This window comes from Oryctolagus cuniculus, chromosome 9 (assembly GCF_964237555.1).
Source record: "Oryctolagus cuniculus chromosome 9, mOryCun1.1, whole genome shotgun sequence".
NCBI classification, from domain to species: domain Eukaryota; kingdom Metazoa; phylum Chordata; class Mammalia; order Lagomorpha; family Leporidae; genus Oryctolagus; species Oryctolagus cuniculus.
In genome coordinates this window covers 91,448,700-91,476,051 of record NC_091440.1, presented here as the reverse complement: position 1 = coordinate 91,476,051, position 27,352 = coordinate 91,448,700, and the positions used below count along the sequence as shown (strand labels likewise).

At 47.7% G+C, this 27,352-nt stretch overlaps 1 protein-coding gene across 1 annotated transcript in view; it reads left to right on the top strand.

Moving 5' to 3' along the window:
* The window catches only part of CRYL1 (crystallin lambda 1), a 121,866-nt gene that overhangs the window by 11,265 nt on the left and 83,249 nt on the right, over positions 1–27,352 (top strand). Inside the window, 2 exon segments of the mRNA NM_001082278.1 lie at positions 102–209; positions 17,919–18,045. Coding sequence (NP_001075747.1) covers positions 102–209; positions 17,919–18,045 — 235 coding nt within the window.

The following is a 27,352-nucleotide window of genomic DNA, read 5'->3' as shown; positions in this document are numbered from 1 at the left end:
TTGGATGCTGTGTAATTTTAAGAAGTGAATCCTGGTGAGCAGGGAAAATCTGTCCCATCACTAAGTTCACTGGACTCCTTTCCTGCTTTTCTTCCCTTCAGTGGGCTCGTGGGACGAAGCTGGGCCATGCTGTTTGCCAGTGGAGGCTTCAGGGTGAAGCTGTACGACATTGAGCCACGGCAGATAACCGGCGCCCTGGAAAACATCAGGTAGGTCAGCGGTGCCCTCTGGGTGCACCTGTGATGGCGTGGGGTCTCGCGGTGCATCCTGGGCGCTGCAGCACCAAGGCCGTGTGTGCGTCTGTCATTTCACTCTTTGTTTTGAGGGCCATGGCTGTGCCTCTGAGCTGGTGCCAGCCAGGCCTAAGGGGACAGGGACATGAATTAAGACTGGAGAAGCAGGCATGAAAAGCCAAGACACTGTGGCAAAAAAAAAAAAAAAAAAAAAAAAAACCAACAACAACAAAACACCGAAATGAAAGATCTCTGTGAGAGAGATCCCAGCAGAAAGAATAGGCCATCAAAGAAGGAGGTACCTTTCTCTGAAGGGAGGAGAGAACTTCCACTTTGACTATGGCCTTGTCTAAATGAGATCGGAGTTTGTGAACTCAAGAGGCTTCCATAGCCTTGGCAGCTCATGACAAGAGCCTCAGGTGATCACTGACGTCATAAATAAGAGTGTCAATTGTTAAATCAACAGCGGGAGTCGTTGTGCACCTACTCCCCATGTGCACCTACTCCACATTAAGGACAAAGGTCCTTAATGTGTTTTACTATGTGCATTAATGATAAAACTACTACTCAAACAGTACTTTATACTGTGTCTGTGTGGGTGCAAACTGATGAAATCTTTACTTAGTATACAGTTGATTTCTGTATATAAAGGTAATTGAAAATGAATCTTGATAAAGAATGGGATGGGAGAAGGAATGGGAGATGGGATGGTTGTGGGTGGGAGGGAGGTTATGGGGGGAAAAGCCGCTATAATCCAAAAGTTGTACTTTCGAAATTTGTATTTATTAAATAAAAGTTAAAAAAAGAAGACTGAAGAAGAAGTTGAAGTGGTGAGGAAAGGCCCCTTCGCGTTGGAGGTGCTAGTGGGGCATGGTGAAGCCTAACGGGCAGTGTGGGCTTCCAGCCTGAACAGTCCGTGGGCTTCTGTCTCAGCATCACACGGGGCCGAGGGCTGGGGGTTCCTGCATCGTCCCTGGGCAGGTGATGGCCGAGCTACCCCGGCATTCGCTACCTTTGACCAGCAGAGGCTTGTCTTGACCTGTTGATGTGATGGTGCCAGGACCTTAATGCACACGTGCTGTCAGCAGAGGGCTTCAGCACTCATACAGCACAGAACTGGATTTAGCTGTGTGGGCGCTGCTGTGCCAGCTGTGCCAGCTGTGCCAGCTCTGCTAGGTGAGGCTCCAGAGTAGATGGACTTACCAAAAGCCGAGTGGTGAGAATGCTAAGGGCGGGGCTTCAGGGATGGCAGCCACAGTGGGCGGAAGAATAGGACCCAAAGAAAAAGCTGGGGATGGGAGAGGTCAGAGAGAAAAACCAAACTAATGCCACGTGCCCGAGGGCAGGAGCACCGAGCATGGTGGCACACCAGCTGCGGTGACAGCTGCCAGATGCTGTTTCCACTGGGGATGTGGTTTTGGTTAGCAGCTTATCTTTTTCCTTGGAGGGATAGCCATGAACATATAGCTTGAATTTGCTTTTCTGTTACAAAAATACAATTACTTTATTGCTTGCTCTTTTTAAAAAGATTTTATTTATTTATTATTTGAATGGCTGAGGCAGAGAGAGAGAGGTCTTCCATCCACTGGTTTACTCCTCAAATGGCTGCAACAGCCAGAGCTGCACCGATCCGAAGCCAGGAGCCTGGAGCTTCTTCCAGGCCTCCCATGTGGGGTGCAGGGACCCAAGGACTTGGGTCATCTTCTGCTTTCCTAGTAGAGAGAAAGGATACTACTGCTTTCCCAGTAGAAAGCTAGATCAGAAGAGGAGCAGCTAGGACTCAAACCAGTGCCCATATGGGATGCCAGCACTGCTGCCAGTGGCTTTACCTACTATGCCACAGTGCTAGCCCCAATTGTTTGTTTTTTTGAGAAGACTAACTTACAGGTCTATCAGGCTACAGGCATTAAGAAATTATATACGGGTACTTGAGCAAGTTCACAGAGGGGCAGGCATTGCAGTGCAGTGGGATTATGCCTATGCCTGCCTCCCATATTACTCATCGTGCCTGATTTGAACCCTGGCTACTCTATGCTTCTGACCCAGCTTCCTGCTGATGCACCTGGGAGGCAGAAGGTGATGACCCACACACGCACACACGTACTTGGGTTCCTGCTGCCCTTGTGGGAGACCTGGATGGAGTTCCCAGCTCCTGGCTTCAGTCTGGCCTAGCCCTGGCTGTGGGGGGCATTGCATTCAGAGAATGAACCGGCAGATCTCTCACTTTCCCTCCCCTCCCCCTCCCCCATCTCCCTCCCTCCCTCCCTCCCTCCCTCCCTCTCTTTCTCTCTCTCTCTCTGTCACTCTGCCTTTTTAATATAAAAATCAGTCTTTTAAAAAAGTTCATGGAAAATGGGATTTAAAATAAGTTTATTTTGTTGAAATCCATTCATACAAGGTATCTCCAAAAAGTTCATGAAAAAACTCTGTATGCATTTCAACATTTGTTGTTCCAAAGTGAGCCTCTATTTTCATTTATTTACTTATTTTTAAAGATGTGTTTGTTTATTTGAAAGGCAAAATCCTGCCCCAGTTTTTTAAAATCCTTTCATGGTATATGTGTATAATGTGTGTAAATGGATTTTTTTTCTTTTCAAATCACACTCAAGGCCTTCCTATTACTCTATTTTGCTTAATTAACAGTGACATAGTTTATATCACTGGTGCCCCATTAGGTTGAACTTTTAGTCTGTAAGCTTTTTGAACTAGATAAGCCAAAATAAGTTATTACTGTTAGCACCCACATTATAGAAGAAGCAAATATGCTGGATTCTTGTGTGTTCAATATTTTCTTTTATTACTTTCAAAATGCTTATTCATTTTTTATTTGAAACAGAAAGAGAGAGGAGAGAGAAAGATAGAGGTAGCTTCCATCTGCTGGTTCATTCCCCAAATGCCTACAACAGCAGGGGCTGTGCCAGGTGAAAGCCAGGACCCAGGAACTCCATCTGAGTCTCTCATGTGGGCAGCAGGGGACTCCAGTACGTGAGCCATCGCTGCTGCCTCTCAGGCACATTAGTAGGAAACTGGATTGGAAGTGGCAGAGCCAGGACTCAATCCCACACACTCTGACATAGGATGCAGGTAGCCCAGGTGGTGGCTTTAAACCTCTGCACCACAATGCCCAGCTACATGCATCTAAGATTTTAAGGGAACATATAAATCTTTCCTAAATATCAGTGACTACTTTTATAGCTCCTATGTTTGAAGGGTCCGCAAAAAGTTCATGGAAAATGTATATTAGGAAAAAAATCTATGAAAATTTTGCACCAAAATTATTTAATTTCATATTTCCATAAACTTAAATTATTTATTTGATTCAAAAGACAGCAAGGCAAAGAGTGAGCAAGACCTTCCATTCATGGTTCACTTCCTAAATGCCCACAAGAGCTGGGGCTGAGCCAGGCTGAAGCCAGGAGCCCAGAATTCATCCCACATCTCCCACATGGGCAACAGGTACCCAAGTACTTGAGCCATCATCTACTGCCTTCCAGGGTGTACATTAGCAGGAGGCTGGATTGAAAGCAGATCTGAGATTGGACCGGAGGCACGTTGACTTGGGATGCAGGTGCCTAACGCAGCGTCTCAACCATTTTGCTAAATCCAAGCACTTCTTGAGCTTTTGTGAAATCCCCTTGTACATTTAAGCTGCATCGACTTAAAGACACAGAACTGGTTGTACTTCTTTGGCAGGAAGTGGGGAATCCTAGGGTATCTTGTGACCAGCTGCCTCTTTCTTAAATTCTTGCTAGCAAATAGCTTCAGGAAAATCCGGTTGAGTCCTGTTGTGTTGCCCCCCCACCCCTCCCGGGGGATACTGGATTCCTCATCTTAAGTGACTTGTAGGTAAAGCTGCCAGCTTCCATTTCTGAAATCAGATCTTCCACGGTGCCATTCCTGTGCAGAGAGACCAAGTTGGAGGACTGGGACCAAATCTTACTCTTGCAAATATTCTTGTCAATGTGGTGACTTCTGAGTCTGAGGGTTTTCATCCAGGAAAGAGTTATTGCTGTCCCCCCCCCCACCCAGGAAGTAATAGTAGTCAACCAGCAGGTTAACCATGACTGTGACTTGTGTCAGCAGCCACACTGTCCTTTTCCTGTGGTCCTTGGTGGTTCAGAAAGCCCAGGCCAAAATGTTCCTGACTTATGTTAGGCCAAAGGAGTATCAGAGGAGACAACTTTCTTTTTTTCTTTTTTTTGTTGAGAAGTAGACCTGCCCTTACCTACCAGGGATACGTTATGAGACCTCCAGTAGATGCCTGAAACCACAGACAACACCAACTCCCATATTCCAGGATGTTTCAAAAAGTTCATAGAAAATGGAACTGAAAGATGTATATCTTGGTGCCAAAAATTATCAAAATCTGGGGCAGCATGGTATAGCAGGTTAAACTACCACCTGTGACACTGGCATCCTATACGGGCACTGGTTTGAGTCCCAGCTGTTGCACTTCCAATCCAGCTCCCTGCTAATGTGCCTGGGAAAGCAGCAGAGGATGGCCCAAGTGCTTGTTGGGCCCTTGCACCCACGTAAGAGACCTTGATGGAGCTCCTGGCTCCTGGCTCCTGCCTTTGACCTGGCCCAGCTCTGGCTATTGTGGTCATTTGGTGAGTGAACCAGCAAATGGAAGATCTCTCTCTTTCTGTGTCTTTCCCTTTCTCTCTGTAACACTGCCTTTCAAATAAATCTTTTTTTTTTTTTTTTTTTTTTTTTTTTTGACAGGCAGAGTTAGACAGACAGAAAGGTCTTACTTCTGTTGGTTTACCCCCCCAAATGGCCGCTACGGCCGGTGTGCTGCAACTGATCTGAAGCCAGGAGCCAGGCACTTCCTCCTGGTCTCCCATGCAGGTGCAGGACCCAAGTACTTGAGCCATCCTCCACTGCCTTCCTGGGCCACAGCAGAGAGCTGGACTGGAAGAGGAACAACCGGGACAGAACCGGCACCCCAACCGGGACTAGAACCTGTGGTGCCAGCACTACAGGCGGATTAGCCTAGTGAGTCACAGCGCCGGCCAATAAACAAATCTTTTTAAAACATATTGAAATTCATGCATAGGTTTTTTTTTTTTAATATGCGTTTTCCACAAACTTTTTTTTTTTTTTTTTTTTTTTTGACAGGCAGAGTGGACAGTGAGAGAGAGAGACAGAGAGAGAAAGGTCTTCCTTTGCCGCTGGTTCACCCTCCAATGGCCGCCGCTGCAGCCGGCGCACCGCGCTGATCCTGGCAGGAGCCAGGAGCCAGGTGCTTTTCCTGGTCTCCCATGGGGTGCAGGGCCCAAGCACCTGGGCCATCCTCCACTGCACTCCCTGGCCATAGCAGAGAGCTGGCCTGGAAGAGGGGCAAGCGGGACAGAATCCGGCGCCCCAACCGGGACTAGAACCCGGTGTGCCGGCGCCGCAAGGTGGAGGATTAGCCTATTGAGCCACGGCGCCGGCTTTCCACAAACTTTTTTAAGACCCCTCTCCATATACTGTTTTCCTGTATATACACAGCTATGATAAAAGTTAATTTGTAAATCAGGCACAGTAAGAGATGAACAATAGTAACTAATGAAATGGAACTATTAACAATATACTGTAATACAGTTTACAGGAATGTCATCTCTTTTTTTAAAAAAAGATTTATTAATAAATAAATATTTGAAAGGCAGAGTTACAGAGAGGCAGAGAGAGAGAGGTCTTCCATCTGATGGTCCACTCCCCAGTTGGCTGCAACAGCCATAGCTGGGCTGATTTGAAGCCAGGAGCCAGAGACTTCTTCTGGGTCTCCCACGTGGCTGTAGGGGCCCAAGGACTTGGGCCATCTTCTACATTCCCAGGCCATAGCAGAGAACTGCATCAGAAGTGGAGCAGCTGGGTCTCGAACCGGTGCCCATATAGGATACCAGTGCTGCAGGTGGCGCCCTTGCACTCCCTGTAGTGGCCGTATGGATGCAGATATAAGCAACACACATTTCTTTTCCCCATAGCCTGGAACTTAAAGCTAGCTTTTCAATAGCTTTAATTGGGTCACAGGAACCTTTGTAGAGTTTCAAAAGGTACAAATGTTTTATTTATTGATTTATTTGAGAGAGGAGGAGAGTGAGCAAGCTCTCACATCCTGTAGTTCACTCCCCAAATGTCTGTATTGCCCCAGGCTGGAGCTGAAGTGGGGAGCCCAGAACTCAGTCCAGGTCTCCCACATGAATGCAGAGACCCAAGTACTTGAGCCTTCAATTGCTGCCACCAGGGTCTGCATTAGCAGGAAGCTGGAGGTAGGTGCTGGCACTGGGTTTTGAGTCTCAGCACTTTGGTACGGACGTGGGCATCTGGACTGCTAGCCTAAATGCCTGCCCCCGGCCATATTCTTCACTTTGTTTCCTGCCGTCTGTGCCACGGTTGGGTTTGCCTCACTTCCCGTGCTCTGATTTTGCCTAACACTTTATAGCAGTAAATAGCATGTGGTTGAATTTTCGCCTCTTCTGCTGGCCAACCCTAGATATATTAGACCTACTAAACATGAATCTTCTTCAGTAGGAGAAATGGTCCATCTTGATTCGGAACTTTGGAAAATGAATTTAAGCTGGATTCAGCTGATCTTTTAAAGAACTAAGACATTATAAAAGAAATCACTGTCAGAACTTTCCATGCCAAGGAATCGTGGGGAATTAAAAATAAGAAATGAAAAACTGTCATCTAAGACTAATCTTTCTAACAGGGTGATTCAACAAGAAATTTAAAACTCTGTGTTTGCACCTCAAGTTGGAGAAATTGTATTAGCAGATATTTCACTCCCTAGTCTGTTCACCATTGTGTGCCCCGTCCTTAGCTTGTGTTAGGTCACAGGTAAGAATTCTGGAGGGCAAGAGCAGTGTTTTGGGCAGAAAAACAAAAATCAAATAAACAGAACTGTCCTATGACCCACAGATCAGGAGTGTTAGTCTTTTTTTTTTTTTTTTTTTTTAAGATTTATTTATTAATTTGAAAGAGTTAGAGAGGGAGAGGGAGGTTTTCCATTCGCTGGTTCAGCTGGAGCGGCCCTGATCTGAAGCCAGCGGCCAGGAGTCTTTTCCGGGTCTCCCACGTGGGCACAGGGGCCATCTTCCACTGCTTTCCTAGGCCATAGCAGAGAGCTGGATGGGAAGCGGAGCAGCTGGGACTCAAACCGGTGCCCATATGGGGTGCTGGTGTTGCAGGCAGCGGCTTTACCCGCTACGCCACAGCGCCGGTCCCAGGAGTGAATGTTTGTCTTATGTTTTGGAGCTAGTCTCATTTCCACGTGGCACTTGGGCCTGGGCAGCCCCCTGATGAGCCACATGGACGTCTCAGTGACCTCCCAAGCCACAGGGACAGGACAGGCCCCCTCGTGGACTGGAGTCCCAGGCTGCCATCGCCGTCACTTGGTCGCTGTCCTCTTCCAGCTGTGTTTGCCTGCTGCCATCTCTCCACTGCCTGTGGACAGTCATCCTGGCACCTGGATCCACCTTGAATCCTATGACTCAGCTTTCTGAACAGGCCAGGAGTTAATAAACCACCAGAAGTGATCTCTGAAATGAGGTAGCTGCCCTGGGGGCCATCTCTTAAGTAACTGGGCCTGTTGGCCCTGAACCCAGGTGTTTCCAGTGCCCAGGACGCTTGCTTTTCACTTGCTGCCCATCTCTTGGCCCTGGCTCAAGCATCTCTGTTCTGTTTAGCTCTGGACTCCTCGGGATTGGCCTGTTCTCCTGTTTGGATACTTGGCTTTCCCACCTACCTTTGGCTTGAAGGAATATGGTGGATCCCAGATAGCATGAATTTCCCCATTTGTTTGTGCTGGAAAGAGCCTGTGCATCGAGACGTCCCTGGCTTCCTCCTCCACCCTGTCAGTCAGCTTGGTCTCGCCAGCTCAAGCTGCACGGCCCACCTGCCCCCCGGCACCAGCGCCTGCACAGATGCACACGGCAGCCACAGGAGTGAGCCTAGCGAGGCTCGGCCGATAGTCCCAGCCCCCAAGAAATGGGACATAGGTGGTAAAGGTGTATCTGTCGGTTTTCCATTGCCCTGATCAAATACCGGAAGCCAGGTACTTAAAAGGAGCTTATGTAGCTAAGAGTGTAAGAGGTGGACAGTCCAGGATTGGGCAGGTCCCTCTGGCTTCGTCACCACCTGGCAGAGAAACAGGAAAGAGAAGAGCTGCCTGCTGAGAGGCCCTGCTCTTGACAGCCCACTCTGCAGAGCACTCAGTCTGAGACCAGACTGAGCGTGGTGCCCCTGAGGACCCCCTCCCTACCAGGTCCCAGCTCCTGAAGGTCCCACCACGTCAGCATCACCACAGTGAAGACCAAACTTCCTGCACAGGAGCCCTTGGGACAAACCACATCCAAACCATGGCAGGTGGGGCCGGCGCTGTGGCATAGTGAGTCAAGTCACCACCTGCAGTGCCGGCATCCTATATAAGTGCCAGTTTGAGTCCCAGCTGCTCTACTTCTGATCCAAACCACAGCAGGTGCCTCCTCCGGGTCTCCCACATGGGCACAGGGGCCCAAGCACTTGGGCCATCCTCCCAGGCCATAGCACAGAGTCTTGGTTGGGTTCTTTGGGTTGGGAACCGCTACTGGCGCCAGGGTCTGGGCACTTCTTGTCTTGTCTGTCCACAGCTATCTTCCTCCAGGGTGAATTCCACTCTGTAGGAGGTGATGCACAATTAGCAACATTGAGCCCTGTCTTTATTTGAAAGGCAGAGTGAGAGGGTGTGAGAGTGAATCTTCCATCTACTGGTTCATTTTCCAAATGGTCACAACAGCCTTGGCTGGTCCAGGCTGAAGCCAGGAGCCTAGAACTCCATCTTGGTCTTCCATGTGGGTGGCAGGGACCCAAGCATGTAAGCCATCATCTGCTGCCTCGCCAGGTGCATTAGCAGAGAGCTGGATATCAAGTGGAGAATCAGGACTTGAACAGGAGCTCTGTCTGATATGGGATGCTGGCTTCACAGGCTGCAGCTGAACCCACTGCTCCACAACATTAGCCCCTGATCCCTGTCCTAAAGGGATAAGTATATATAAAGTTTTATTGACACACAGCCATGCACGTTGGTTTACAGTTGTCTATGGCTGCTTGCAGTCTGCAGTGACTAGCTGTGACTGAGACCAGATGACCCCAGAAACCTACAACAGGAGAAACAGATGAGTGATATGAGTGCTAATTGATATACCAGATCTCAGAAGTTGAGCAGTCCTAGCCACACTGATAGCAAATGTATGAAAACAGTAAACTTTAAACAGAGGTTTAGAGGTAAAATTGCAGGGATGGGGGAAGTGTATGTCAGGTAGAAGGAAAAAAAAAGTAATTGTGGGGCTGGCGCTGTGCTGTAGCAGGTAAAGCCGCCCCTGCGGTGCTGGCATCCCATATGGGCACTGGTTTGAGTCCCAGCTGCTCCACTTTTGATCCAGCTCTCGGCCATGGCCTGGGAAAGTTGTAGAAGATGGCCCAAGTCCTTGGGTTCCTGCAATTGTGTGGGAGACCCAGAAGAAGCTCCTGACTCCTGGCTTTGGCTCCGACTGTTGTGGCCATTTGGGGAGTGAACCAGTGGATGGAAGACCTTTCTCTGTGTAACTCCAAATTTCAAATAAATCTTTTAAAAAAGTAATGTGTTTGTGTCCATTTGCTAGCACATAAAAAATACAATAAAAGTTCATTAGTTACCACCAGATATAAGCAATCTAGGTGTGTGTATATATATATACATATATTTTTATAACATGTAAAGTATATTTACATGTTATATATATTTTTTATATATTATGTATATATATAAAATGTGGACCACATTCAGATTTTTTTCGATTGTTTTGAGGGACAGTAGAGAAGTGCATGGAGACATGTGCACCTGGTTCCTGGGTGAGAGCATGCCATCAGTGGCAAGTGAGCAGAGGGATGACATCTGCATGGGCTAGCAAGTGCAGGAGTGAGCCGAGGTCAGGCTGCCTGAAGTTCACGGCTCAGGACCACGGGTTCAGTCTGGTCCTTCAACCTGACTTATCTGTGTGTTCACAGATCCTGCTCTCACTTGGCTGTCATCAGGACTGTTCAAACCATTGCTTCATTTCCCTTATTTGTTTTTCTTCCCAAACACAAGCAGCTTTGCTTTATCTGATTTGTGAGAGTTATTTGAGGGAACTTTGGAAAGTTCATGGGAAAACAGAATTAAAAGCAAGTTTATTTTTGTACAAAAAGTGTCAATGCATGTACAGGTTTTTCATGGAACTTTTTTTCCAAGACCTCTCCTATGTGTGGATTTCAATGTTTTTTTTTTTGTACCAAAATTAATCTTTTAGAAAAATTTTTATGAAAGGCAGAGAGACAGAGAGCCCTCATCCACTGATTCACTCTCCAAATGGCCACAGTGTTTCTGGGCCAAAGCCAGAAGTGGGGACTCAGACCAGGGCTCCCATGTGGGTGACAGGAACCCCATTGCTTGAGCCATTACTGCTGACTCCCAGGGTCTGCACCAGCAGGAAGCTGGCGCGAGGAGCCAGAGGCGGGAACTGAACCCAGGCGCTCCGTCTGACATGGGACAGGCATGTTATGCATGCTAGAACGTGCCTGCCCCAAGCTAACTCTGCAATTCCATTTCCCATGAGCTTTCTGAAGTATGTTTCATATGTGCCAATCGCATGGCTGACAACGGGGAGAAGTGAGGCTCTGGTGGCGCCCCTTGAAGGTAGGGGCATGAGCGGCTGTGTAGAGGGTTTGGGGAGGCACGCTTCCCCTGTCGTCCTGCGTGCTTCCAGGTGTGTGGGCTGGTGCGTGGTGAGAATCCTGCCGCCTCTGGTCATTGCGCTCTGAATTTTCCCAACACCATGACTGAAAACCAAAGGCCCACTCTTGTGAACTGAGCTAGGGCAGGGTATGCCAGCGTGTACCTTGGTAGAGTTGAGTACCTTGAAGTTTAGACAGTCTCGCCTGCCTCTTCCACAATCCCAGGGTTAGCACTGGTGGCCAGCAAGGAGAGGGGAGGAGGCGGGCGGGCAACCCCACCAGTCAGTCCGACGGGGGCATGTGGCAGTGGGGTGCTTGCTTTCTGTGGCCTCTGAGCCTCACTGAGGGGAGACAGGTAGCAGGTGTGAATGCCTGGACCCCCTGCAGGTGACCCCCAGTGAAAGGCACTGGAGATTTTGCAAACACTTTGCTGTCAGAAGGAGTTGGGGCTACTCCTTTCAGAGACAAGGCTGGTGGTCCGCCGCTCCCTCCATCCCCAACTTCAAATTTTTTAGTGTCTACACGCTGGACCATGGCACAGAAGGGCCAGGCAGTGTCTTCTGGCTCTGTGGCACTACAGTGGCCTGAGTCAGGACTCTGAGCAGTGGGTGCCGGTTTGAGTCCTGGCTGCTCCTCTTCTGGTCCAGCTGTCTCCTATGGCCTGGGAAAGCAGTAGAAGATGGCCCGAGTCCCTGGGTCCCTGCACCCACGTGGAAGACCTGGAGGAAACTCCTGGCTCCTGGCTTCCGATCGGTGCAGCTCCGATTGGGAGTGAACCAGCAGATGGAAGACCCCTCTCTCTCTGCCTCTCCTTCTCTATGTAACTCTTTCAAATAAATCTTTAAAAAATGCTAAAGATGATAAAGCTGCATATGACTTAGTTCAGCAATAAACTGATTTAGGGAACAACAAGCTTGTAGTAACTTGATTTCATAGAAAGCCAGGAAATCATTTGGGCTAGTATATTTCAAATGACTCACATAACAGTCTGGGCCTTGGGCTTCAAGTTACACATGGCAAATAAAGCATGGTGAGGGTGGCAGCTAAAAGGACTTGGTCTTTAATATTTTGTTCACTTAAAAAATGACAAGAAACAAATGTCAGGCCTGGTGATGGTTAGGTCCAGATGGGAGAAATAGGGGATGTTATTTTATCTGTGATACTTTTAACTGCATGGAAGTGAGTTTTTGTTTGGTAGCTGCAAACTGCTTTGCTCTGGTTGTATCGTTGGCTGGTGTGGTTCACTTTCAAAAATGTTGATGGCCAGGCTTAGCCGTGGTTCTTACAGTTCAAACTTGAGTAACTCAGACGTGTTGTAGTCGCCCTCAGCCTGCAGGCCCTTCCATTTTCTGCCCAAGTGGGCGCTGGGCCCTGCCGGGTGATAAAGGGTAGATGCTGCATGCCACCCTGTGACGCTTGCTGCACCGGGTTCCCCGAAAGGCGCCCACGCTCTGCCACGGCTGTAGGGCCGGGCGCCAGGTCACCAGCGCCACCTGCCTGTGGTACTGCGTTACAGCAACAGAAAGCCTCCCCAGCGGGGCAAGCCCGAAATCCTGCCTGGAGATGGGGGGTGTCCTGGGGTTCCCCGGAAGGGACCATGGGAAGCCTGTAGCGGAAAAACACGCCGGGCAGCTGGGCCTCCAGGGAACAGCATTCACGGGGGAGGAAACGGACGCAAGCCCTTCCTCTGCGCTCAGTATGATGGGTACCTTGAATCACAAAATTTCAAGTAAGCAAAATGTGCCGACAAACACAGTAAATAGGTCCCACCATTAAGGATTTTTAAAAAAACATTAGTTTCTCTCTAACTCTGCATTTCAATGAATAGCGAGAGAGCGAGCGAGCGAGCGAGTTCCATCTCCCGGCTGCTGGTTCACTCACCAGATGGCTCAGGCTGGAGCCAGAAGCCAGGAGCTGCCTCTGGGTCCCCCACGTGAGTGGCCATTTTCTGGCTGCTTTCCCAGGCACATTAGCAGGAGCGGGAGCAGACTGGGGCCGCCTTCCGCGGGGCTCTGGCATTGCAGGCGGCGGCTTCATCTGTGCTACAACCCTGGGCCCAGGATTTTTTTTTAAAGAAGGAAGAGTGAGAGAGAAGTGGGTTCTTATATTGTGGTTTGAGAAACGAGCCTGGCCTGCTTCTTCCAGCTTCAGGTATTTGGGTGAGTTTGTAACATCTTTGGGCCTTGATTACTTTGGCTCCAAAATGGGTAGGCAAGATTGAAAAAAATTCGATTTGTCTGGATGTACTTCATAAGTATCTCTCGATGTTTTTAAAACTAAGCATACTAGATTTATGGGACTTTATCTTTTACAAATGGTAAGATTGTACATCCAAAGAGTTGGAGTTAGTGTTGATAACCCTAAAAATCAGTGATGTTCTTCTCTGTACATGTGAGGTACTTCAGAAAGTTCATGGAAAGAAGTGGCATATTGGGTAAAGCCATTGCGTGTGATGCCAGCATTCAATATAGGTGCCCATTCAAGTCCCAGCTGCTCCACTTCCTATCCAGCTTCCTGCTAATGTGCCTGGGAAAGCAGTAGAAGATGGCCCAAGTGCATGGGCCCCTGCACCCATGTAGGGGACCTGGAAGGAGCTCTGGGCTCCTGGCTCCTGGCTTTGATCTGGCCCAGCTCTGGCTGTTGTGGCCATTTGGGGAGTAAGCCAGTAGATGGAAGGTCCCTCCCTCCTTCCCTCTCTCTCTCTCCCCCTCCCCCTCCCCCCCCCATAATTCTTTCAAAATAATTAAATTAAAAAAACAATAAGCTAGTGACCTAAGTACCTGGGTCCCTGCCACCCATGTGGGAGATCCAAATGGAGTTCTAGGCTCCTGGCTTCGGCCTGGACCAGTGCTGGCCATGGCAGCCATTTGTATAATGAACCAGCAAATGGAAGACCTCTCTATTTCTGTCTCTTCCTCCCTCTCTAACTCTGCCTTTTAAATAAATAAAATAAACTTAATCTTTAAAAAAGGTAGTTTTATTTTGCTGCAAAAATTTTTTGAAATTCATGTATACAAGGTGTCTCCAACAATTTCACAGAAAATATGTATTATGAAATAACTGCATAATTATAGATTTCAAAACTTTTTGCATCAATAAGCTCAGCTTTTAATTCTGTTTTTGCAACAACATTTTGAAGTCCTCTCACATATCCTTCAGGCAGCTCATGGGCACATTAGCTGCAGGCCTGGCCCATGTCTGTGCAAAAAAAAAAAAAAAAAAAAAAAAAGGCAGAGGCAAAGAAGGAGACAGGGCAGTGGTAAGTGGGAACAGAGGTGGGAGTGGCACAGCCTTGCCGTGGGGGAAGCCCCACTGAGCTCTGACTTGTGCCTTCTGGAGATTTCCGAGCCCTGGAACTGTGAGCTGGCTTAGTTACTTTGTATTGTTTATTCCATCATGTGTGGTGGTCGGTTACAGCAGGGATAAGATACTGACAGCTTCACTGAGATACAACCTGTGTACAGTGACCACTTAGAGTGTCCTTAGTGTATTCACAGAGTGGTGAGACTACACATTTTTTAAAAAAGATTTTATTTATTTGATAGGGTTACAGAGAGAAGGGGGAAGAATAGATCTTCATCCGCTGGTTCACTCTCCAGATAGCCACAACAGCCAAGGCTGGGCCAGGCTGAAGCCAGGAGCCCAAGCACTTGGGCCGTCTTTCGCTGCTTCCCCAGGTGCATTAGCAAGGAGCTGGATGAGAAGTAGAGCAGCCAGGACTCAAACCAGTGCCCATATGGGATGCAGGCATGCAGAAGGCAGCTTTCCCTGCTATGCCACAATGCTGGCCCCCAAACCACACATTTTTGAAAGATGGGTGAAAACCCGTGTGACACGAGAAACAGGCGGTGTTGTTTGGATCGCGTGTTCACAATGTCCAGGGGGTGTTACTGGTGCCCCAGTGCCGCCACCTCCAAGACTCACAAAGTTTTGCTTTCCTTTTCCATCTTAGCAGGGAAACCTCTTCCTGTGGCCCTTTTTGCTGTGTTTCCAGCAGTGATGTTTGCAGGAACTTACCTTGAACTTGTTCTTCCTTGCTGCTAGCTGTCAGACTTACACTCCTTGGGGCTGTTGTCTGGGCTGGAGTTCAGGATGAATCCCAGGACCGAGTGCCAGGGTTCAAGTCCCAGCCCCATCTTGATTGCAGCTCCCTGGGAGGCTGTGGGGAGGCCTCTTGACACCTGGGTTGAGTTGGCAGCTCCAGCTGGGGCGCATTAGGAGAGTGAACCAGCAGGTGGCGCTCTCTGTCTGTTGCTGTGCCTTTCAAACAAAAAGATAAATGAAAATTGTGAAGATATTCATCCTAAGTTTTTTTTTTTTTAAGATTTATTTTATTTATTTGAAAGGCAGAGTTACAGAGAGAGGTAGAGACAGAGAGAGAGAGGTCCTCCATCCGCTGGTTCACTCCCCAGATGGCCTCAACAGCCAGAGCTGTGCCAATCGGAAGCCAGGAGCTTCCTCCAGGTCTCCCACATGGGTGCAGGGATCCAAGGACTTGGGCCATCTTCTACTGCTTTCCCAGGCCATAGCAGAGAGCTGGATCGGAAGAGGAGCAGCTGGGACATGAACCGGCGCCCATATGGCATGCCAGCGCTTCAGGCCAGGGCTTTAACTCACTGTGACACAGCACTGGCCCCCATCCTAAGTTTCTAATTTGTTTCTGCGATACCCCAGAATACCTTAAATAGTTAATGCAACTTTCCAGGGGACTGGCTAAGAAATGTACTTTATGTTTTATGTTTATATATGGTCGCTAATTTTGCTAGTCTACAGGAAGGAATCTGTTCTACATAAAAATCTGAAAATGTGCACCCCCGGGGGTGATGCTCAGATGGTCAGTACCTGGCACTGGGTTGCCGCGTGTGTTGAGATCTGAGGGCGGCTCCTTTGTACATTTGTCCTTATGGTCCTTGTGTCCTTTGTGTCCTATGGTCCTCCCAGATCAGGGAGCCATTGGGTCCTATGTTAAGGAGATTTAAGTTGTTTAATTTGAAAGAGAGAGAGATTGTTCCCATGAGCTGGTTCATTCCCCAAATGCTCACAGTGACTGGAGCTGGGATCTCAGTGCAGGTCTCCCGTGGTGGTGGGGACCCAAGGACTCGAGCCGCCAGTGTTGCCTCCCAGGGCGTGCATCAGCGGGAAGCTGGAGTTGGGAGTCAAACCAGGCACTCTGGTGTGGAAAGTGGGCATCTTCCTGCCTGTTCCAGACTTTTTTTTTTAAGTTGTATTTTGCCGGTCTTCTTCCAAATGATTTCTATGAGGCAGCATTCCAACCAGTGAGCCCACTTCCCTCAACACTCCTCCCAGATGACCAGCCAGACCCCCAATCCTGTACCAGGTTCTCTCTGGCACCCTCTGCCTGCGGTGCTTCGTGGTCTCCCTGACACGCATCTCTCTCACTGTGACACACCTGCCTTGTCACACTGCTGGCTGTCAACTGATGGACATTGACAGCTTAAAGATACAGGAAGTGATGTAGAAAGTACTAGACTTGCTGGCAAAAAGGTCCTAGAATTTCTTGCAAAGCAAGGCAACCTTGTGTGTTCATATATGCAACCTTATTTAGTCTTTCATGAATTTTAAGCAGCGTTGGTTATAGAACTGGTATGGCTCAGAGCAAATCAAGGTGTGGGGCCCCTGATTCAAACTGTATTAGAGGAGTTTAAAATGGAGAAGTAGCAGCATGAAACGTGGCATGGGTGACTGCGTGGCACACGCTAAAGCCAGCCCTGGTTATAACATGGCATCTTTCACCTGTTCCCGCCCAGGGGACTGACCTAGCACTGTTCCCATGCTAGGTGGCACCCATCCCATAGTGTAAAATCTTTAAATTACAAATTCTCTTAGTTGTGATAAAGTGCAGGAAACAAACTGGTTTATCTTGGCCATTTTTAAGTGTATAGCTGAGTGGTATTGAGCACATTTGCGTTGTTTTGCAATGGTCCTATCCGTCCATTCATCCATCCATATCTCCAGAATGTTTCCATCTTTCCAGATTGAAGCTCTCTCCCCACTAAACAGTTCCCTATTCCACCTGCCCTTGGCCTCTGGCACCCATCATTCTGGTTTCTTTCTCTGTGAACTTGAGTGCTCTAGGTACCCGATGTGGGTGGAGCCACACAGGGTCCTTTGGTGGCTGGTGTATTTCACTAAGCATCGAGCCCTCACGGCTCATGCATGTTGTAGCCTGTGACAGCTTTTCTTCCTCTTTAAAGTCAAAGGATATCCCACTGTGTGTATACCCCACATTTTATTTATCTGTTCATCTATTGGTGGATTTTTTAATTATTGATTTTTGAAAGAGTGAGAGAGAGAAGGAGATATCTTCCATCTGCTAGTTCACTCCCCAAATGGCTGCAATGGCCAGGGCTGGGCCAGGCAGAAGCCAGGAGCCAAGAGCTTCTTCCGGGTTTCCCTTGTGTGTGGCAGGGCCCCAAGCACTGGATCATCCTCCACTGCTTTCCCAGGTACACTAGCAGGGAGCTGGGTTGGAATTGGAGCATCTGGGTCTCAAACTGGCACTTACATGGGACACTGGTGTTGTAGGCAGTGGCTTAACCTGCTGCGCCACAGCACCAGCCCCTGTTGATGGACTCTTAGTTGGCTCTTGGCTGCTATGAATAGAGCTGCTCTGAACGTGGGTGCACAAGCATTTCTTGAAGACTTGACCTGGGTGATATTATAATTCCATTTTTAATTTGAAAAGGTTCTGTTTTTACCGCTCCCTACTGTTTTCCATGGTGGGTGCCCCATGTTAACAATCTAACCAACAATCTTCACCAGCATTGACTGTTTTTTGGTTATTTATTTAAGTATTTATTGGTGGGGGCTGTCGTAATGGGTGCGAGGTGGCATCTTGTTGTGATTGCGGTTTGCATTCCCCGGGTTCGTGCTGCTGAGCCCGGGTTGTTGCTAGGTTTGTGTCTGAGCCCTCACAGTGACAGACCGTTCTCTGTGCCTTTCCAGGAAGGAGATGAAGTCTCTGCAGCAGTCCGGGTCTCTGAAGGGCTCCCTGAGCGCTGAAGAACAGCTGTCACTCATCAGCAGCTGCACCAACCTCGCGGAGGCAGTAGAGGGCGTTGTGCACATTCAGGTGAGTGGGCGGCTCGGGGAGGCAGGCGGCAGGTGAAAGGCGGGGTGGAGACACGGTCCTCTGGAGCAGCACCAACACGGGCTCTCCTTAAGCCACTGCAACACTGTCATCTTTCAGAGATGTCACAATGTTGAGCAAAAGTAGATTTTCTGGACTGCTAAGATGTTCATTTCATCTTATCGTATTAAATGAGAGGTTGTAGTCTTGTCCACATGTATGATTGAGTACAAACTTAAAGAAATCATCAACAAGAAATCAGCTTTCGCTCACACTGAGCTTTTTCAATCACGACGTCAGGAGTCCTTGCAGGCACAGATTCCATGGCCTGGAGGGCGTGGAAGGATGAATCAGCCGCTGTGGGCTGGGCCAGGCTGGGCTGGGACTGTATCCTGGTACCCTTTCCAGGTGGATGTGGGTCCCGTAAACACCATGTGGGGAATGGAATGGAAAGATAAGTTTATTTTGGTGCAAAACATTTTTGAAATTCATGCATACAAGGTGTCTTTGAAAAGTTCATGGGAAATACGTATAATGAAAAACAATGTCTGGATTCCAGTAATTTTTTTTTTGCATTAAAATGAGCTCATCTGTTTTTAGATTTGTTTATTTGGGAGACAGAGAAAGAGAGGAAGACGGAGAGACAGATCATTCATCTGCTGGCTCACTCCCCAAATGGCCACAATGGCCAGAACTGGGCTGATCCGAAGCCAGGAGCCAGGAGCTTCTTCCAGGTCTCCCACATGGGTGCAGGGCCCAAGAACTTGGTCCATCTTCTACTGCTTTCCCAGGCATAGCAGAGAGCTGAATCGGAAGAGGAGTAGCCAGGACTTGAACCGGCAGCCATATGGGATGCTGGTGCTGCAGGCTGGGGCTTTAATCTGCTGTGCCACAGCACTGGCCCCTCTAGATGACTTTTAATATGCAATACAATGTAAATGCTACATAAGAAGTTGCATTGTTTAGGGAATATTGACAAGAAAAAAATCATGTTCAGAACAGATGCAATTTTTTTTTATTAATTTGAAAGGTAGAGTTATGGGGGGAGCAGGGAGAGAGAGAGAGAGAGAGAGAGAGAGAGAGATCTTCATTCTACTAGTTCATTGCCCCAAATGTCAAAATGACCAAGGCTGGACCAGGCCAAAGCCAGGAGCCAGGAGCTTCTTCTAGGTCTCCTATGTAGGTAGCAGGGACCCAGACACTTGGGCCATCTTCCATTGCTTCCACAGATGTGTTAGCAAGGAGCTGGATTGGAAGTGGAGCAGCTGGGACTCGAACTGGTGCTCATATGGGATGCCGGTGCCACAGGCAGTGACCTTAGCTGTCACACCACAATGCCGGTCCCTAGATGATTTTTATAAACATCTAAAACTAACATGATTGAATTTGTTTAGGCCAATATTTGTCTTCCTCAAATAGTATATTGTTTTTCAACAAATGAAGAACCTTCTGGGATAGCAGAACATTACAATGAGGACTCACCAAGGTCAAGTGTTCTAAGGAATAATTTTAGGGGAGGGTCTGCGTCTGCCAGTTTATAAGGTGTGGAAAGTGTTTAGCACAGAACTTGGCACATGGAAAATGCTCGGTCAATGGTAATCATAATGTGGCCATTCGTATGTAATTTTAGGAATCAGTGAACAGGAGGCACCTGCGGCTTTCTGTGTGTGCTGTGTGCTGCGGTCTGTGTTCATTTTATGGATGAAATGGATGTGTTTGGGAGGCATTTGCGTGTTGAGTGGCATCTGCGTTACAGAGCACTCTGAGCCAGCAGTAGGGTAGAGATGCACGGAGAAGGGCAGTTTAAACACTGCTCGGTATCATTCCTGCAGGGCGTGCTGCAGGGCTTGTTTGGGCCCTGGGTATCCCAGGGAGTAACGGGAAGGGCGTAGTTCTCACATGGGGGTTTGGGGCAGGTTCAGTGACTGTAGGATCTGAGCTTGCCCTGGTCTTTGCCAGGTGGGTTTTGAGGGGTCAGGGTGCGGAGTGGGGTCTGTGTCTCAAAAAGAGAGGGGCGGAGGATGAGAGGTCTCTGGAGAGGGGGAAGGGGGTTCGGGGAGAAGGCGGAGGCCCAGCCGCGGTGTTTTGAGGGCCAAGCTGAAGGGCTGCTGGGCTGTGTATGCCGTCATGGGGTAGCGCAGGCCACATGAAAGCATTGTTTGAGTGTTTCCTGGACGCAGCCGAGGCTTTGGGTTTCCGTGCCTATCATGATTGGAATCCTCTAAGGAAGGTGTTCAGTACGAGAGTGAGACTGAGCAGAAGGACAGGTAAGAAAACAACAGCCAAAGTCTCATTCTTGCCGGCTGGCTGATTTTCTTGGGTGTGTTTACACATTTCTCTGCATGGCCCAGGCAAATTTGATAATCCAGCGTTTGTAAGTAGACACTTATTAGTATCTCATCTAGAAGTTCACCAAAGAAGTAAACCCAACGCCCGCAGCAAAATCTGTCAAATGCTATGTGAGATGTTTGACAAAGTAGGTTAGTGCCTCTAGCAATCCAGCAATGTCAAAAATGCATTTAAGAGAATTGAACATGTCTTTATTATAAAGAAAGTTTGGGAAAATTTAGCTTAGGTCCATTATTACAAAAATATTTAGTATTTTTATATGCTTGTGTTTCTATTTCTCCTTATTTTCTCTAACCTACTTGAGATTATATTGTAAATAGAATTTTGTATCGTGATTTTTATTTTTTAACCTAGGGCATTTCTTACTGTGTGGTTTGCTCAGGACTATATCAGGCAGAGGTATGATTTTTGGATTTAAGCAGTGGTGATTTTTAACACTCAGGGTCAAACCTGGAAGAACCTTCTGCTTAAGAATGCTATTGGGCCGGCGCCGCGGCTCACTAGGCTAATCCTCCGCCTGTGGTGCCAGCACACCGGGTTCTAGTCCTGGTCGGGGCGCCGGATTCTGTCCCGGTTGCCCCTCTTCCAGGCCAGCTCTCTGCTGTGGCCCGGAAGTGCAGTAGAGGATGGCCCAGGTCCTTGGGCCCTGTACCGGCATGGGAGACCAGGAGAAGCACCTGGCTTCTGGCTTCGGATCAGCACGGTGCGCCGGCCACAGCAGCCATTGGAGGGTGAACCAAAGGCAAAATGAAGACCTTTCTCTCTGTCTCTGTCTCTCTCTCACTGTCCACTCTGCCTGTCAAAAAATTAAAAATAAAAGAATGCTATTGAAGATGCCCCACCAAAGGCCCCAGGGCCCCTACTGCTCCCTCACCCCCCCCCATGTACTTCTTTTTATGATTTATTTTATTTATTTAAAAGGCATAGCATATGGGGGGGGGAGGGAGAGGGAGAGGGAGAGAGATCGAGATCATTCACTCACTGGTTCACTCCCCCAGAGGCCATAATGGCTGAGGCTGGGCCAGGCTGAAGCCAGGATCCAGGAATTCCATCCAGGTTTCCCACATGGGTGGCATAGTTTCAAGTACTTGGACCACCTCCTGCCATTTTCCTAGGCACATGAGCAGGGAAATGATTTGGAAGCAGAGCAGCCAGGGCGCAGAATGGCGCTCCAGTGTGGGATGCTGACGTCACAAGTCATGGGTTAACCTGCTGCATCCCTGCTCCCCGACTCATTTTAGCACCCACAGACTTCTTACCGGCTGCACCTTCTTGTCAGTTCTTAACAACTCTTTTTTTTTCTGATGTAAATAGGAAAAAGCCTCAGTGTAGAGAGATTAATTTCAGCTGCTTGGGAACAGTTTTCTTACAAGACAAGAAAATTTTCATTCTTTAGAGAATTTTTGAAAGCAGGAGGCAGGTGCTTGGGCACACGTGGATGTACACACACATGCACACAACACACTCATACTGCTCACTGCAGTTGTTCAACTAAAACAAGTGCCGAAGGTCCCAGCCCCAGCAAGTGAGTATGAAGCTCCTGTTCCCTGCTGGCTGTCTTCTACCCAAACCCCAGAGGGCTGCGCCTGGGTCAGGAAGTTCCCAGTGCTGAAATGCAGGAGCAGGCAAGACCGAAACCTGAATTTCTACAACTTAGTGCAATTTTGAAATCAAATCTTGCCTGGCAAGATTTCCGACTGTGTTGGAAAAATAAGTTTACTCTGAAAAGCCCGTGTAAAGCACTCTTAAAGAGCATTAAGGCCGGTTCCCCGTGATCCCGAGGCCCTGTCTAATCTCTGGAATTTAAGACTTGAGATCCCAGGAGCTGGTTGGAGCCCTGGGAATGGTTTATTGAGTTATAAAGTCTAAATGAAGTTTTGTCTACACAAAAATCAGGACAGTAGCTGAAGTCTGGAAGGAAAAATTATATTGTCCCTGTGGATCAGAATTTGCATCTAAACTTCGCCTTTACAATGTAGAAGATGCAGCCACGGAAGCCATGTTCATGAATGACGTGGCTTGTGAGATGAGTGAGGTTCCTTACAGGGCAGGTGCTTGGGGCACATTTGGTCTTGGCCATGGAGGCTCAGGATAATCCTTTCTTGGGTCAGAATGGGGGAGAGGGTGAGGGGGTGCCGTGCACCTGAGGTGGCGCCCAGAAAACACGGGAGTAGGCATTGGACCTGCAGTTTCCTTCTCCAGTTGTGTCTGTCTTGTCTTTCTTTTTGTCTTTTTTTTCCTTCTGTCTCTCTCTCCTTCTCTCCTTCTCTCCTTCCCTCCCTCCCTTCCAGATTTATTTTATTTATTTTTTGGAAAGGCAGAGTGACAGAGCACGAGAGACAGCCAGAGATGACCCATATGCTGGTTCACTCCCCAAATGACTACAGCTGCTGGGTCTGGGCCAGGCAAAAGCCAGGAGCCAGGAGCTTCCTTTGGGCCTCCCACGTGGGTGCAGGGGCCCAAGCGCTTGGGTGGTCTTCCCCTGCTTTCCCAGGTGAGAGCTGGATCAGGAGTGGAGCAGCGGGGACTCCAGCCTGTGCTCATAGAGCAGTGTAACCCTTCATGCTTCAATAACAACCCCATGTGTGTGTATTTTCTTTTTTAAAAAATCATAAAGTGGCCGGCGCCGTGGCTCACTAGGCTAATCCTCCGCCTAGCGGCACCGGCACACCGGGTTCTAGTCCTGGTTGGGGCACTGGATTCTGTCCCGGTTGCCCCTCTTCCAGGCCAGCTCTCTGCTGTGGCCAGGGAGTGCAGTGGAGGATGGCCCAGGTGCTTGGGCCCTGCACCCCATGGGAGACCAGGAGAAGCACCTGGCTCCTGCCATCGGATCAGCGCGCTGCACCGGCCGCAGCGGGCCATTGGAGGGTGAACCAACGGCAAAGGAAGACCTTTCTCTCTGTCTCTCTCTCTCACTGTCCACTCTGCCTGTCAAAAAAAAAAAAAACAAAAAAAAAAACAAAAAAAAAAACAAAAAACAAAAAACAAAAAAAATCATAAAGTAAGGTTTGCAAGGCGATTCCCATGCAGTACCATTTTGCCTGGGTGAGGGCTTAGTGCCATATTTGGCAGCGCACACGTTCGTGTGACCTGCGTCACATGCGCAGCCTCAGCATTTCTGTCGCCCACAGAGTGTCCCTGGCCCCGTGCAGTCCATCTCCTCTCCCTGCCCTGGGCCTGCCCCACTGCTGATCTGGCTGCTTGTCCCTGTGGTTTTGCCTTTTCCAGAATGTTATATGAAGCAGAGTCACACAGGGTACAGCCTTGTGAGTGTAGCTTCTTCTACAGGGTCGGCTGGATTTGACATTTGTCCATATTGTCTGCTTTTATTATATTTTTTGTGTCAACTAGAGTGGGGGGGGGAGAGAGAGAGAGAGAATGAATGAATGAATGAATGAATATGAATGAATCTTCCATCTGCTGGTTCACTCTCCAAATGGCCACAACAGTTGGAGCTGGGCTGATCCAAAGCCAGGAGCCAGGAGCTTCATTCAGGTCTCTCAATTGGGTGCAGGGCCCAGGCACTTGGGCCATCCTTCGCTGCTTTCCCAGGCCATTAGCAGGGAGCTGGATCGGAAGCGGAGTAGCTGGGACTCGAACGAGTGCCCATATAGGGTTCTGGTGCTGCAGATGGTGGCTTAACCCACCATCTGGCTGGCACCTGTGTGTTTCTTCTGATTGCTGAGTGGCATCCCTGGAGTCGCTGCACCGAAGTGTCTGCTCATTTGCCAGCTGGGGAACACCTGGGTTCAGTCTCCAGGGTTCAGCAGCTGCCAGGCTGGTATAGACTTCTGTATTGTGTTTGTTGTTCTTTCTCTTTGGTAAATTCCTACCAGTGTTATTGCTGGCTCATTTGGTGATTCGGGTGTATCTTTGTAATAAACGACAAAGCTCTTCTGGAGGGGCGATTTCCATCCACAGTTGTCAGAGTACCCGTAAGGCTCTGTGCTATTCTAGTATGTGTGTAAAATGTATCTTACTCTGGTTTTAATTTACACTTTCCTAACGACTGATGACATCGAGTATCCTTTCCTATGTTTATTTGCTATTTCATATAATCTTTGGTGTAGTGTCTGTTTAAACCTTTTGCTCATGTTTAAAAAACTGGCTGGCTTGTTTTTTATTCCAGAATTTTGAGAGCCCTTTTACTAGCCTGACTAAAAAGCCTTTTTCACCCACTGTTTTTATTTTCTTGCCAATGACTTTTGAAGAGCAGTAGTTGAAATTTTGTTGAACTCCAACTTTGCTTTTTTTCTTTTGTGAATTATGCTTTCTGTGCTGTATTTTTGGAATTTTTGTCTAACTTATTGTCATATCTTCTATGTGTTCTTCTAGAGGTTTGATAGTTTTTAGATTTGCATGTAAGTCTGACTCACTTTGAATTAGTTTTGCACAGAGTACAGACTCACTCAGTTGTTCCTGTATCATTTTATGAAAAGACAGTCGTTTCTCCATTGAATGCCTTTGCGTCTTTGTCAAAGATCAGTTGGCCACAGCACTGGCATTTGGTGTAGCTACCAACGTGGGGTGCCAGCATTGCAGACAGCAGCTTAGCTTACTGTGCTGGCCCTTTCCTTCTTTCATTTTTAGTGTCACTTAGTTATTTCCATATATTTGAAAGGCAGATTGACAGAATCTTCCATCCGCTGGTTCACTCCCCAAATGACGTCAACACCTGGGACTGGGCTGGGCTGAAGCCAGAAATCAGAAACTCCATTGGGTCTCCCAAATGAGTAGCAGGGGTCTGAGGACTTGAGCTGTCATCTGGCTCCCAGAATGCACCAGCAGGAAGCTGGCTTGGAAGCAGAGGTGCTGGGGTTCAAACCAGTGCTCTGATATGGGATGTGAGCTTCACTGTCCCACAGCACTGGCCCACGAAGGGACCGTTTTCAACATGATCCATTCCCATGGCTGCAAAATAACTGACAGGAGAGCATGGTTGCTCTTCCCAGAGGTCTGCTGCGGTGGCTTCAAGGCACAGCATCTGGATTCTGAGCAGGGAGCTCGAGGACGTGGCGAAAGCTGCTGTGTCTTCGTGACCTGGCCTCAGAAGTCAGTTCTTTTGTTTTTTACTTTTTGGAACTGATTTATCAATACACAAGACCATTGGAACACTTTGTTATCTGCCAATAAAACAATTCTTAAATGAAAGCATCCCACAAAGAGAAAAGTCCAGGAATATAGATGGGTGAATGACAATATATTGAGATATTCAGGGAAAAAACAACAGAACTTTATACAAATTCCTCTACAACCTGGAGAAAGACCTCATTTGTTTTAGGAGGTTAAGATAAGCTTGAAACCAATGCTTACAAAGTGTGTTACGAGGAAGACAATTCCAGGCTATCATGAAAATAGACCCAAACATTCTAAACAAAGTAGCAAGTAAGGTCTGGTGACATATAAAGCAAATACTAAATGTAATTTTTCATAATCACATTTCAAAACCTTTCCCATTCAAAATCAATATAACTAGCCACAGGGACTGGCAAGGAGGAAATGAAAAGGAAATACAATCTTTACTATCTTGAGAAATAACTTTCCAATTTTGATAAAATAGTTGAACATTTGATAAAATACAATAAAGTTTTAGGCTCTACATTAACTTCTGCGGAGAGAAGATATGTAATGTTTGTGTTTCTGGTTCTGGCTTATTTCAGACCCCAAAAGCACAGGTAATAAAAGCAAAAATAGACAAATGGAATTATATTAAACCAAAAAGATTCTGCACAGCAAAGGAAACAGTTAAAGTAAAGAGACAACCAATAGAATGAGAGAAACTATGCACCTGGTGAAGGGTTAATATCCAGAATATTAAGAACTCAAACTCAATAACAGCAAAACAAGCAATTCAGTTAAGAAATGGGCTAAGAATTTTTTAAAAAGATTTATTTATTTATTTGAAAGTCAGTTACACAGAGAGAGGAGGATAGGCAGAGAGAGAGAGGTGTCTTCCATCTGCTGGTTCATTCCCCAGATGGCCGCAATGGCTAGAGCTGCATTGATCGAAGCTAGGAACCAGGAGCTTCCTCTAGGTCTCCCACACAAGTGCAGGGACCCAAGGATTTGGGCCATCTTCCGCTGCCCTCCCAGGCCACAGCAGAGAGCTGGATCGGAAGTGGAGCAGCCGGGACTTGAACCGGTGCCCATTTGGGATGCTGGTACTGCAGGTGGCGGCCTGACCCGCCACGCCACAGCGCTGGCCCCTGGGCTAAGAATATGAATAGACCTTTTCCAAAAGAAGAAATACCAATGGCCAACAGACACATGAAAAAATGCTCTGGATCACTAGCTCTTAGGGAAAAGCAAATAAAAACCATGATGAGGTATCCTTTCACTGCTGTAAGAATGACTATTATCCAAAAGTCAAAAAATAACAAATGCTGGTAAGGTTGTGGAAAATTGGGTACCCTATCATATTGTTGATAGGAATGCAAATTAGTACAACCATTATGGAAAACAGGATGGCGATTTCTCAAAAAAACTAAAAATAAACCTATGTGACCCTACTATCCCACTACTGGCAATATATCCAAAGGAAATTGTCAGCATATGAAAGAAATACCTGCACTCCTGTATTTATCCCAGATCAATTCATCATAGCAAAGATATGGAATTAACCTAGATGCTGATTGACTAATGACTAGATAAAATGTGGCATATAGTCACAATGGAATATTACTCAGCCCTAAAAAAGAATGGGATCCTAAAAGCTGCAATGAAATGGATGGAACTGGAGAACTTCTTTATGGAAAATATCTATTCATATCTTTTTCTAATTTCTTTTTTTTTTTTTTTTTTTTTTTTTGACAGGCAGAGTGGACAGTGAGAGAGAGAGACAGAGAGAAAGGTCTTCCTTTGCCGTTGGTTCACCCTCCAATGGCCGCCGCGGCCGGCGCGCTGCGGCGGGCGCACCGCGCTGATCCGATGGCAGGAGCCAGGAGCCAGGTGCTTTTCCTGG